The 13765-nt window shown below is 44.5% G+C and overlaps 1 protein-coding gene across 1 annotated transcript; it reads right to left on the bottom strand.

The window, feature by feature from the left end:
- Positions 1-4452: 4452 nt before the first annotated feature.
- On the bottom strand, positions 4453-12260 carry EFCAB9 (EF-hand calcium binding domain 9). The gene is given in 5 exon segments (XM_054488688.1): positions 4453-4473; positions 4475-4588; positions 7053-7229; positions 8256-8404; positions 12120-12260. Coding segments are annotated over 5 exon segments (597 nt in total). The 5' UTR covers positions 12256-12260.
- Between the last annotated feature and the right edge of the window lie 1505 nt (positions 12261-13765).

Genomic DNA, 13765 nt, shown 5'->3' with positions numbered 1-13765 from the left:
ACTCCATGGTCTGGGCATACCACAGTTACATCAGTCTCTATTCTGGTCGGCTTTGCTGTTCCTAGTTTTTTGCTACTGCGAACCATGCTGCAATGAGTTTCCTTTTATATAGGTAAGATCTTTGTATACATAGATGTAGGAATTGCATTCTATAGATTTATGTGACTTGTCCTCCAAAGCGATTTTACCAATTAATCCTTATACTACAGCAATATGACTGCTCTAATTTTCCTGCACCCTGACCACCTTTCTGATCTTTGACAATCTGAAAAGTAAAAACTTTGTCCTGTGGTTTTGCTTTGTATTTTCCTTATGAGCAAAGTTTAACATTTTACTATATTTTAAGGCCATTTTTTTTTTCTGTGAATGTTCTATTTGCCCATATTCCTATTGCATTTTGGTCTTTACTCTCAAGACTTGTGAGTACCTGTTCTATATTCAGGAAATTAGTTCTTTTCTATCATGTGTTGTCATTTCTTTTGTTTCTGTGGAATTAACCATGTGCAAATTTTAAGTTTTTCATGGTCAGATCTGTCAGTCTCTTATCGGATAACTGTCCCACTCAGCAGATGTCAGCACAGTTCATCTGGCTCTTTCTAATCATTGTCTTTGGTATGAGGCTTAAGATGATAAGACATGAACTCTAAGAACTGGTGGAAGATGTTGAGTTGGTGCAAAGGGGATTGCAGTTTTGCCATTGCGTTTAATGCTTTTAATGCCAGTGGCAAAAACTGCAGTTCCCTTTGCACCAACCTAATAAATGCTCTCACTTGATTTATAGTTAGCTTCCTCCACATGTCTTCCCTCTTTGTAGCGAATATAGATTATGGAGGAACCAGTCTGGGCCTGGGCTGAAACTGTAGCTGGGTAAGCCCTCTCTCCCATCAGGCCTGCATTCCCCTACGTCTGCAGGTGCTGCTCTCTTCCCAGCCTCAGGCCACCTGAACACACTTGGTTGACCAAAACATTTTAATGCAACTATGACAGTAATACAGAGGGTTGGTACCATCCAAAAACATACCTAAATGTACATTGTCTAATAAACTCTATCCTTAAAAGCACAATCTGATGGGTGAATTCACTGTGGAAATAGTGAAACTTAAGTTGAAGCATCTACACACATACCTACAAACACATTTAAAATTTTTTGTCATAAAATGTAATTGTGAAAAAGTCCTAAAGTGTACATTAGTAGATTATTTTATAAATTGTACTATTAAGTCCCAAAAGAATATCACTGAAGTGGTGCATTTGAATTTTCGTTTTGACACTAAGTTTCAGTGTGAGCTATTCAGAGAGATGCTCAGTTTCCTGATACCACTCTAGAAGCATCCAGTTTAGGAAAATGCTCTTAAAAGGAAGAACATTTTAAAAATCTGATAGTTGGGCCGGGCACAGTGGCTCACGCCTGTAATCCCAGCACTTTGGGAGGCTAAGGCAGGCAGATCACCTTAGGTCAGGAGTTCAAGACTAGCCTGGCCAACATGGCGAAACCCCATCTGTACTAAAAATACAAACATTAGCCGGGCATGGTGGCGGGTGTATGTAATCCCAGCTACTCAGGAGGCTGAGGCAGGAGAATCACGAACTGGGAGGTGAAGGTTGCAGTGAGCCGGGATTGCGTCATTGTGCTCCAGCAAGAACAAAACTCCATCTCAAAAAAAAAAAAATTTTTTTTGATAGTTGGTTAATTATACCTTTTATAGCCACCCTAATGGTTTCCAGAGTGGAGGGGAAAACTTATAAAATTGCTCATTCCTGAAACTTCAGTCATTTGATGTGGTTTTAAATTAGCCTAAATCAGTACCTATATGTACCTATTATCTTTGGCCATCTTTTCTCCCTGCCCCCATTCTGAAACAATAAAGAGTATAGTATTTTCATTGCTTTAGAGACCATGTCTGAAAAAATACATATCCATGGTTACCCTTTTGTTTTGGTTTGGTTTTAATAGAAACAGGGCCTCACCATGTTGCCCAGGCTAGTCTCGAACTCCTGAGTGCAAATGATCCACCCACCTCGGCCTCCCAAAGTGGTGGGGTTACAGGCTTGAGCCACTATGCCTGGCCATAGTTACCCTTTTATATATCTCAGGACCCCTCTGGAAGGTAGGACAGAGAAGCCTTCCTGAGACCTCACTAATTTCTTCTTCCAAAACCATGCCTAGATCCCAAGGCTGTCTGGTGGCAAAAGCCATCAAGGCTGCCACAAGAGGCAGAAACGGTTTATGCCAAGATGAGCTTAGTGGGGCACTTTGGAACTATGGCTAATCTCTAGCTGCCATTTTCTGACCAGATAGTGCTCATCTTTCAGTACAGTGGGTAGGTGTAGTAGTGTCCATACTTGCTTGCCAGAGAGTCTCCTTGGAGAATAATTGCAAACTCTTCACCAAATCAAAGGAAGGGAAGAGCGCTGTTGTGAGATGCGTTGCATCTTTTTGTTTTTCACAATTCCATGAGGTAGATACCATTATCCCTAGATCAGAGGTCAAGTATCTTGAGTTTGGTTTGTTTTTTCTGGTACCATTGTGGGGAAGAGAAGTTTTGGCTGCTAATTACATTTGTCACACTTGAAAGCATGAAATCAAAATCTTATGTCTATTAAATATAGAGAGATAGTAATTATTTGCTGTTATTTACAAGTTTAACTTATGAATGACAATCTTAAGCAGTACTCTTGTCTGTTGCACATTGACAAAGTAATTAAATTTTATTTTTGATATTAAGTACTCTGGAACTCATGGAATTCCTTAAGGCCAGTTATATTATGTAATGTATCCTTAAGAAATCCTTGGTTTATAGTAAATGAGCTGTATTTCTTTTTTTTTTTTTTTTTTGAGCTGCATTTAACTTCTTTCCTGAGAAATTTATGGTAGCAGGAGATGTGATTAATAACATTATGCAAAATAGATTTCCAAGCCAATGAAATCTCAGCTTAAAACTTGGATCTGCTGAAACTAAAATGAGCTGCTCAGATACTGGCTCTAAGCACAGGCATCTAATTGACCTTGAATTTGAATGCTGGTCCTCCCTCTTGCAAGCTATATGTTCTTGAGTAAGGTTCTTAATCTTTCTAGGTCTCAATTTTCTCATCTGCACATCGAGGATAACACCTAATTCATAGGGCTATAAGGATAAATCATGCATCTAAAGAACTACCTAACCCATAGCAAACACATGATAATATGGCAGCTGTAATCATGTTACTGTAATCAGTAACATTACAGTACAATTGGGTAGAGAGGATTCATAAGTTCCATCCCAAAAAAATTTTTAAATTATTCAAGGCATAAAAAAATTAAAATTATGCAATGGCATGTAATAATTATTTTACCGAGCCAGGCACGATGGCTCATGCCTGTAATCCCAGCACTTTGGGAGGCCGAGGCAGGTGAGTCACGAGGTCAGGAGTTTGAGACCAGCCTGGCCAATATGGCAAAACCCTGTCTCTACTAAAAATACAAAAATTAGCCGAGCCTGGTGGGGTACGCCTGTAGTCCCAGCTACTCGGGAGGCTGAGGCAGGGAGAATCGCTTGAACTGGGGAGGCAGAGGTTGCAGTGAGCCGAGATTGCGCCACTGCAATCCAGCCTGGGTGACAGAGCAAGACTCGGTCTCAAAAAATGATAATTATTATTTTACCCTAGTAAATTTGGTACACTTAAGTTTAAGTACCTAACTCAGAGTAATTAAGATTCTAGGAAGAACATAGCCTCCATATTCTTAAATGTCAGCTACTGTGTGGTTGGAGCACGTCACCATTGGCTAATTTGAAATCTCTGGCACCTAGGTGGCCTTACCCTAAGAAGCAGGAGGCTGTTGGACCACTATGACCAATATCAGGAAAGCTGCACCTTCTTTCACCTACCTGGCTCCAGTATGTTGTGTTAGCAATTAGTTGGATACAGAGGAAGCTATTGATCAGGGTTGATCTGAAAAGCAGCAGCATAATTGGGACATGTCAACAAAACGAAAGTGGTTATTCCACATTATTGTCGTGAGTTCTGTGTGAGGTCAAGAGGTTATTAAAATTCAAAACCTGGCTGAGCACAGTACTCACACCTGTAATCCCAGCACTTTGGGAGGCTAAGGTGGGTGGATAACTTGAGGTCAGGAGTCCGAGACCAGCCTGAGCAACATAGTGAAACCCCATCTCTACTAAAAATACGAAAAATTAGCTGGGCATGGTGGTAATCCCAGCTACGCGGGAGGCTGAGACATGAGAATCACTTGAACCCAGGAGGCAGAGGTTGCAGTGAGCCCAGATCATGCCACTGCACTATAGCCTGGGCGATAGAGCAAGAGTCAGTCTCAAAAAAAAAAAAAAGAAGTCATTATAAAGATATCTACTTGGATGCTCTGAATTTATTTTTAGACATGTTAACAGTCTTCATCAATGTTCATGTTCTGTACTTTCAGATCCCATTTTTTTCCAAGAGACTCTCGGCTTGTATCTACTTGATGTGACATTTTCTTTGAGTAGAGACTTCTCTTTCTCTCTCCTTTTTCTTTTTCCTCTGTTTTCTGCCTCTTCTGTAATTTGTCAATGTAGATGATTGTATACAGCTTAAATTCCTGATAATTAAGACGCTTTGGTTGGGGGGGAAAAAAGAAAAATTATTTCAGGAAAAACTTCATACTTTGTTTCAGATGACAGCAGGATTATATTCATTTCTATTTTAAAAACTTGGAAAATTAAAGACACTCAGTAATTGAGACATTATAGTCCGATTGTAGTCGAGCACCCAGGAATAGAGTCTATTGTAGATGCTAAAGGAACAAGGGTCACTTTTTTTTTTTTTTTTTTTTTTGAGACAGAGTCTCTCTCTGTCGCCCAGGCCAGAGTGCAGTGGCGCTATCTCGGCTCACTGCAACTCCACCTCCCGGGTTCAAGTGATTCCCCTGCCTCAGCCTCCTGAGTAGCTGGGATTACAGATGCACACCACTACGCCCAGCTAATTTTTGTATTTTTAGTAGAGATGGGGTTTCACCATGTTGGTCAGGCTGGTCTCAAACTCTGACCTCGTGACCCGCCTGCCTCGGCCTCCCAAAGTGCCGGGATTACAGGTGTGAGCCACTGTGCCCGGCCTGTTTTTTTGAGACAGGGTCTCACTTGGTCACCCAGGCTGGAGTGCAGTGGCGTGATCTCAGCTCACTGCAACTTCCGCCTCCCGGGTTCAAGGGATTCTCCCATCTCAGCCTCCCGAGTAACGGGGCTTACAAGCGTGTGCCACCACGCCCGGCTAATTCTTGATTTTTAGTAGAGACAGGGTTTCACCATGTTGGCCAGGCTGATCTTGAACTCCTGGCCTCAAGTTATCCACCCACCCCAGCCTCCCAAAGTGTTGGGATTACAGTCATGAGCCATGGTGCCCAGCACAAAGGTCACTTTCTTCCATTAGGTTGGTACAAAAGGCAAAAGTAATTGCGGCTTTTGCCATTACTTACTTTCTTTCTTTTTTTTTTTTTTGAGATGAAGTCTCACTCTGTTGCCCAGACTGGAGTGCAGTGGTGCGATCTCGGCTCACTGCAAGCTCCGCATCCCAGGTTCACGCCATTCTCCTGTGTCAGCCTCCCGAGTAGCTGGGACCACAGGCACCCGCCATCGTGCCCGGCTAGTTTTTTTGTATTTTTAGTAGAGACGGGGTTTCACGGTGTTAGCCAGGATGGTCTGGATCTCCTGTCCTCGTGATCCGCCCACCTTGGCCTTCTAAAGTGCTGGGATTCCAAGTATGAGCCACTGCGCCCAACCCCAGCCTGCCAACTTTCAATGGCAAAAACCGCAATTACTTTTTTCACCGACCATTACCATGTGAAGTCCAGAGGCTTCAGGCTGGCATCTAAGGTTGTTCACAGTGTGATCATTGTTTTCAACCTTAGCTGCCACTTGTTTCCCCAATGTGGATTTCCTCTTTAAATAGGCAGAATTCACTGTCTTCACCATAGCTTTCTCTTAGGAATTTTTTTTTGAGACAGGATCTCACTATGTTGCCCGGGCTGGCCTGGAACTCCTGGGCTCAAGCGGTCCTCCCTTCTCAGCCTCCCAGGGAGCTGGGACTACAGGTGCGTACCACAGTGCCCAGCCCTTAGGATTATGCTCACATGCTCCCATTCATCATATAATCTCTTCCTGTTTAATTCAAATCTACAAACTCTTCCCCCAACACCAAACTACTGTCATATTATTATATTTCCTCCAAAGTATAATTTTGTATCCATATTATATGAAGTAGCATGTTTTGTTTGTTTGTTTGTTTGTTTTTTAAGATGGAGTCTCCTTGTGTCACCCAGGCTGGAGTGCAATGGTGTGATCACGACTCACTGCAACCTCCACCTCCTGGATTCAAGTGATTCTTCTGCCTCAGGCTCCCGATTAGCTGGGATTACAGGCACCTGCCACCATGCCTGGCTAATTGTTGTTGTTTTTAAGTCGGAGTTTCCCTCTTGTTGCCCAGGCTGGAGTACAATAGCATGATTTAGCTCACTGCAACCTCCACCCCCCAGGTTCAAGCGATTCTCCTGCCTCAGCCTCCCAAGTATCTGGGATTACAGGCATGTGCCACTGCGCCCAGCTGATTTTGTATTTTTAGTAGGGACAGGGTTTCTCCATATTGGTCAGGCTGGTCTCAAACTCCCGGCCTCAGGTGATCCGCCCACCTTGGCCTCCCAAAGTTCTGGGATTATAGGCGTGAGCCACCACGCCTGGCCAATTTTTGTATTTTTGTATTTTTAGTAGAGACAGGGTTTCACAGTGTTAGCCAGGCTAGTCTCAAACTCCTGTCCTCAGGTGATCTTCCCATCTTGACCTCCCAAAGTCCTGGGATTACAGGCATGAGCCCCCGGGCCGTGATATAACAGTTAGTCCACCCTTTCTCTTCAAGAGCCCATAAGTCTCTTAAGTTTTTTTCTGATCCTAGTGCCATGCAATATGCTTATTTGAGTAGGTTTTTCCCTCCCTCCTCCTCTCCCATCTCTCCTATATGTAGTAGGACATTTTTCTCTGCTTATGGGAAGAGACTGCCACACAGATGCCACATTTTGGATCTGTACTTACATTGTCACCTGTAATGTCAAAGTCATGGAAGAGATCTTTGAGTTCCTGTTTTTTAATATTGAAGAGAAATCTGTACATTTCGAAGTTTTTGGCACCAATTCTCAGATCCCCTTTCAGGTCAAGCAGGTCAAAGACAGGCCGGGAATGACGATACATAAACTGTCCTTCCAAATGGTTCTATCGCGAGAGAAATAGGTGAGATGAGCAACAGTGTTGTCGATGCTGCTTTCTAAACTTATTTCCTCAAGACATATCTTCACCAGCCCCTTCCCTAGAGAGCTAAAAGCAAAAGAAAAAACCAGAAGCTCAGGGCTGAAAGGGTTCTATCATGAAATGCAGCAAGTCCCACTTCAGCATCTGCATTCAAAAAGAACTTGAATTCTGCCACTTGTAATAATCAATTCTGCTAGACGGAACCCTAGTTACTATAATGCATTTCCTTACATTCAGTGAAAGTCTTGTGAAACATCATGGCATGGGTGATAAAATGATGACCTCCTTCCCTCAAAAAAATGGGAACTGAGGCCGGGTGTGGTGGCTCACACCTGTAATCCCAGCACTTTGGGAGGCTTGAGGCAGGTGGATCACTTGAGGTCAGGAGTTTGAGACCAGCCTGGCCAACGTGGTGAAACCCCATCTCTACTAAAAATACAAAAATTAGCCAGGTGTGGGGGTGTGCACCTGTAGTCCCAGCTACTTGATCTATTGAACCCAGATGGTGGAGGTTGCAGTGAGCTGAGATCGCGCCATTGCACTCCAGCCTGGGCCACACGTTGAGACTCAGTCTCAAAAAAAAAAAAAGGGAACTGGGTAAATACATACTGGAAATGTATATATGGTAAGAAAATACCTCAGAAGGTTCTCTGAGAAAAACGATCATTGGAAGGAGTGAGGCACTTGAGCTAACTGGTGATTCTCTGAAAATCACCAGCTAGAGCGAGTGAGGAAAGGAAGGCCAAGAAGGGACGCGATAGGTCACATCTGTCCTTTACGAGGCGGGGCAGAGTAGGAGGGCGGCCAAGAGGCTGGGGCTGCCGCAGGGAGAAGCTGTTGAAAAGCCTGAACCATTCGGGAACCAAAACTCATTTTCCCCACCACTCATCTTTTCTTCCTCTTTTTAGTGAAAGGAAAAAAACTTCTGATGCATTCCTAATTCAGGGCTCCCATTAGCAAGAGGATGGCAGCAGCCGCGCGGCTACTTGCCTGGCGGGCCAGCAGCATGCACACCAGCATGTAGAACTCCTCAAAGCCAATCTCGCCCACGGCGTTCCAGTCCAGCATGTCAAACACAACGCTGATCTGTGCCTTTTTCAAGTCAGTCACATGATGAAGGAAGTGATAGAACAGCACATCTGTCAAGGTGGGCAGGTGAGGAGACGTGTTATTTGGATATAGTTCCAAAATGCTAAACAGCTAGAAGCCTTGTAAACGGTAGTGATGTTGGAAGCTTGTTGATCTAGGAACAATGATGATAATATTTTGTTTCTGGCTTTGCCACTGTACTTTCTACAGTTCCTGAAACCTTCATCGCCCTTGAGCTTGTGGAAAAGCACTGGACCTGGAGTTGTGGAGAATGAGATCGTGGACAGGGCTTGGCTCCTGCCCCCCAGCTCACACACTCCATGGAGCAGACAGATATGCACACAGCACTGATAAAAGGCAAGGTGCTAACATATGAAACAGGCACAAAGTGCTCCTCATGTATGAAAGGAGAGCTTAATTCTCACTGGGGACTGAGAACACTTTCTTGGAGATGCTGACATTTTTCCTGTGCCTTTCCTTTGAGATAATTAAAATGACGAATAAAAAATCATTCCCCCTCGGCCAGGCGCGGTAGCTCATGCCTGTAATCCCAGCAGTTTGGGAGGCCAAGGTGGGCAGATCACGAGGTCAGGAGTTCGAGACCAGCCTAGCCAATACGGTGAAACCCTGTCTCTACTAAAAACACAAAAATTAGCCAGGCGTGGTGGCACGCACCTGTAGTCCCAGCTACTTGGAAGGCTGAGGCAGAGAATTGCTTGAACCCGGGAGGCGGAGGTTGCAGTGAGCCAAGATCGTGCTACTGCACTCCAGCCTGGGTGACAGACCAAGATTCCGTCTCAAAAACAACAACAACAACAACAAAAGTAATTCCCCGTCTATAAACGCCTTGATGTGCCTCATGCTTGTATAAAGCAAATGCATTTGGCTGTAGGGGGAAGGGAACAAACCTTATTTACCACCTTATGTGTTAGGCACTTTATTTTTTATTTATTTTTTGGCTGGAGTGCAATGGCACATTCACAACTCACTGCAGCCTCAACCTCCCAGGTTCAAATGATCCTCCCACCCCAGCCTCCCAAGTAGCTGGGACCACAGGTGCATGCCACCATGTCCAGGTAATTTTTAAATTTTTTGTAGAGATGGGGTCTCCTTATGTTGCCTAGACTGGTCTCGAACTCCTGGGCTCAAGCAATCCACCTGCCTCTGCCTCCCAAACTGCTGAGATTATAGGTGTGAGCCAGTGCACCCAGCCATGTTAGGCACTTTAAATGCCACATTTCGCTAAATCCTGACAACCCTACAGAGAAAGTGGCATCATGCTGAGAGGTGAAGTCAGCTGGACTTCCTGGGTCGAGTGGGGACTTGGAGAACTTTTCTGTCTTACAAGAGGATTCTAAAAACACACCAGTCAGCACTCTGCGTCTAGCTAAAGAATTGGAAATGCACCAATCAGCACTCTGTAAAAACACACCAATGAGCGCTCTATGTCTAGCTAAAGGATTGTAAATGCACCAATCAGCACTCTGTAAAAATGCACCAATCAGCACTCTGTGTCTAACTAAAGGATTGTAAATGCAGCAATCAGCACTCTGTAAAATGGACCAATCAGCACTCTGTAAAGTGGAGCAATCGGCGCTCTGTAAAATGGACCAGTCAGCAGGACGTGGGCAGGGACAAATAAGGGAATAAAAGCTGGCCACCCCAGGCGGCAGCGGCAACCCGCTTGGGTCCCCTTTCATGCTGTAGAAGCTTTGTTCTTTTACTCTTCACAATGAATCTTGCTGCTGCTTACTCTTTGGGTCTGTGCCATCTTTAAGAGCTGTAACACTCACCGCGAGGGTCTGCGGCTTCATCTTGAAGTCAGGGAGACCACGAACGCACCAGAAGGAACCAACACCAGACACAATACCCTTTATAGTAAGTCTCAGATATCAGTTAGTCTATATTAGCATTTCTCAAACTGTAACGGGGATGCCAGTCACTTGGGGGATATTGTAAAACTACAGATTCTGATTCAAGAAATCTGGCATGGAACTTGAGACTGCCCATTTCTCCAAGCTCCTAGGTGATGTGGCTGCAGCTAATCTGAGGACCACACATTGAGCAGCAAAAGTGTGCCTCACGTTGGGCACGGTGGCTCAGGCCTGTAATCCTAGCACTTTGGGAGGCTGAGGCAGGCGGATTACCTGAGGTCAGGAGTTCGAGATCAGCCTGACCAACATGGAGAAAACCCATCTCTACTAAAAATACAAAATTAGCTGGGCATGGTGGTGCATGCCTGTAATCCCAGCTACTCCGGAGGCTGAGGCAGGAGAATTGTTTGAACCCGGGAGGCGGAGGTTGTGGTGAGCCAAGATTGTGCCATTGCACTCCAGCCTGGGCAACAAAAGTGAAACTCTGTTTAAAAAAAAAAAAAAAAAGTTGTGCCTCACATAGCAAGTGGCAGAGCTGGGGTTCGAGTGTGGATTTGCCTCACCGTGGTGTTTTTTTCCATGGTGAAACTCTATCTTTTGTGCATTAGTTAATGCATATTTAATCATATACATTCAGAAGAAAAAATACTGAAAAACTCTTTAAAGAACTGGGAAGTTTTTTGTTGTTTTCTTTCTTGTTGTTTTCATTTTCATGATCTTGTTGCAAACCAAGTACAGAGAAGATATTTGCCTGCCATTCCACTCATTAATCATGAATAAAATATGAAGAAAACAAACATGGCAATACACTTACACAGTGGTGTTTGGCTGTCTACAGTTGTATGTACAAATCACATTAACAAGGGATTTTTATGTTTATCTATGTGTTTCCCCTTACTCACTGATGACAGAAACTATCTCCTGCATAAGAAATGGCTCCACTGGGCAGGTGCGGTGGGTCACACCTGTAATCCCAACACTTTGGGAGGCCGAGGCAGGAGGATGACCTGAGGTCAGGAGTTCGAGACCAGCCTGACCAACATGGAGAAAGCCCATCTCTACTAAAAATACAAAATTAGCCGGACGTGGTGGCACATGCCTGTAATCCCAGCTACTCGGGAGGAGAATCGCTTGAACCCAGGAGGCGGAGGTTGCAGTGAGCCAAGATGGCGCCATTGCACTCCAGCCTGAGCAACAAGAGTGAAACTCTGTCTCAAAAAAAAAAAAAAGAAATGTCTCCACTGAATACATAAAACATATCTGTGTAATGTGGAGTCCCAGCTGAAGCCAGCTAAAATCACAGCAAATCAGTAGTCACAATGTCATGATTTGGGGGCTGCTGACCGCCTCTTGATGTTCCTTCTCCACGCCTCCCTGGATATGAGCACCTGGAAACAACACACCATATACATGCACAGTGATGTTTGTGTAGTTGCTCCTTGAGAAATGTTTCCATGTGCAACTTAGTAGCTACTTAACAAAGACTGTTTTGAGGCCAGGTATGATAGCTCAGGCCTGTAATCCCAGCACTTTGGGAGGCTGAGGTGGGCGGATCACTTGAGGTCAGGAGTTCGAGACTAGCTTGGCCAACATAGTGAAACCCCGCCCGTCTTTACTAAAAATACAGAAAGTAGCTGGTGTGGTGGTGCACAGCTGTAGTCCCAGCTACTCAGGAGGCTGAGGCAGGAGAATTGCTTGAACCCTGGAGGTGGAGATTACAGTGAGCCGAGATCGCGCCACTGCACTCCAGCCTGGCAACAGAGTGAGACTCCGTCTCAAAAAAAAAAAAAAAAAATGTACTAACAAAATAGTTTCTGGCTCTGCAAGTTTTCTTACACATTAGCTAAAACCCAGGTAAGGACCCAGAGGAGACATGTCTGAAAGTACTGACCATTCAAGGTGTTCTTGCGGTGCACATCCAGAATATGAAAATATTCGGCCAAAGCCTTCACGTTTCTCACGGATAATAAGCAGTATATTTTGTCCAGATACAGGTACCACAGAAACGATCCTTGCTTCAGTCTCATCTTAGTACTGTGTAAACTGAAGGCTCTGGCAACCAGAAATAGAATACAGAATCCTGCCTCAGAAGTAGAATGTTGGATATAGTGTCTGAGATCTGGCAGCAGTGAAGGTAAACACATCAGAGGAAACAGTCAAAAATTAAAATTGCTGCTTCTTAATTTTTCCAGCTATGCTATAGATAGATATCTGTTGTCCGAAACCTCTTGGTAACGTGATTATCCTTATGTCACTAAAATACAATCAGTTCTAAAGGAGATCCACAGGCTGTTCAGAAATGAATGAGAGAATGTGCTACATAGGAAAACTGCTACACAGCCCAAGTGGTTTTCAGAGCATTTATAGCCTAAATCATTTATTAGAAACAAGAAAAATTGAAAAGCACATGGAAAAGTACTAAAAGAATCTAGAATAACTACAGTATAATCATGCCAAAGAGAGGAAGTTTTTCTTTTTCCTTTTCTTTTTCTTTTCTTTCTTTTTTTTTTTTTTTGAGACAGTCTTGCTCTGTCACCCAGGCTGGAGTGCAGTGGCGCAATCTCCACTCACTGCAAGCTCCGCCTCCCAGGTTCACGCCATCCTCCTGCCGCAGCCTCCCGAGTATCTGGGACTACAAGCGACAGGCGCCCGCCAACACGCCTGGCTAATTTTGTGTATTTTTAGTAGCGATGGGGTTTCACCATGTTAGCCAGGATGGTCTCGATCTCATGACCTTGTGATCCGCCCGTTTTGGCCTCCCAAAGTGCTGGGATTACAAGTGTGAGCCATTGAGCCCTGCCTCTTTTTTTTCTGTTTTTGAAACAGAGTTTCACTCTTATCACCCAGGCTGGACTATAATGGCACAGTCTTGACTCACCGCAACCTCTGTCTTCTGGGTTCAGGCGAATCTCCTGCCTCAGCCTCCCGAGTAGCTGGGATTACAGGCATGCGCCACCATGCCCAGCTAAATTTTTATTTTTATTTTTTTATTTTTTATTTTATTTTATTTTTATTATTTTTTTTTTTGAGACGGAGTCTCGCTCTGTCTCCCAGGCTGGAGTGCAGTGGCGCGATCTCGGCTCACTGCAAGCTCCGCCTCCCGGGTTCATGCCATTCTCCTGCCTCAGCCTCCCCAGCAGCTGGGACTACAGGCACACTCCGCCACTCCCGGCTAATTTTTGTATTTTTAGTAGACACGGGGTTTCACTGTGTTAGCCAGGATGGTCTCCATCTCCTGACCTTGTGATCCGCCCGCCTTGGCCTCCCAAAGTGCTGAGATTACAGGCGTGAGCCACCGCACCCAGCCCAATTTTTGTATTTTTAGTAGAGATGAGGTTTAACCATGTTGGTCAGGCTGGTCTTGACGCCTGCCCTCAAGTGATCCACCCACCTTGGCCACACAAAGTGCTGGGAGTATGGGTATGACCCACTGTGCCCCGCCATTAATTTTTTTTCTTTTTTTTTTTTTTTCTGAGACAGGAGCTCACTCTGTCTCCTAGGCTGGAGTGCAGTGGTATGATCATACCTCACTGCAGC

This window comes from Pongo pygmaeus, chromosome 4 (assembly GCF_028885625.2).
Source record: "Pongo pygmaeus isolate AG05252 chromosome 4, NHGRI_mPonPyg2-v2.0_pri, whole genome shotgun sequence".
In the NCBI taxonomy this organism is placed as follows: domain Eukaryota; kingdom Metazoa; phylum Chordata; class Mammalia; order Primates; family Hominidae; genus Pongo; species Pongo pygmaeus.
Note: the sequence above shows the minus strand (reverse complement) of the source record. Positions and strands in the feature narration are given on the sequence as shown.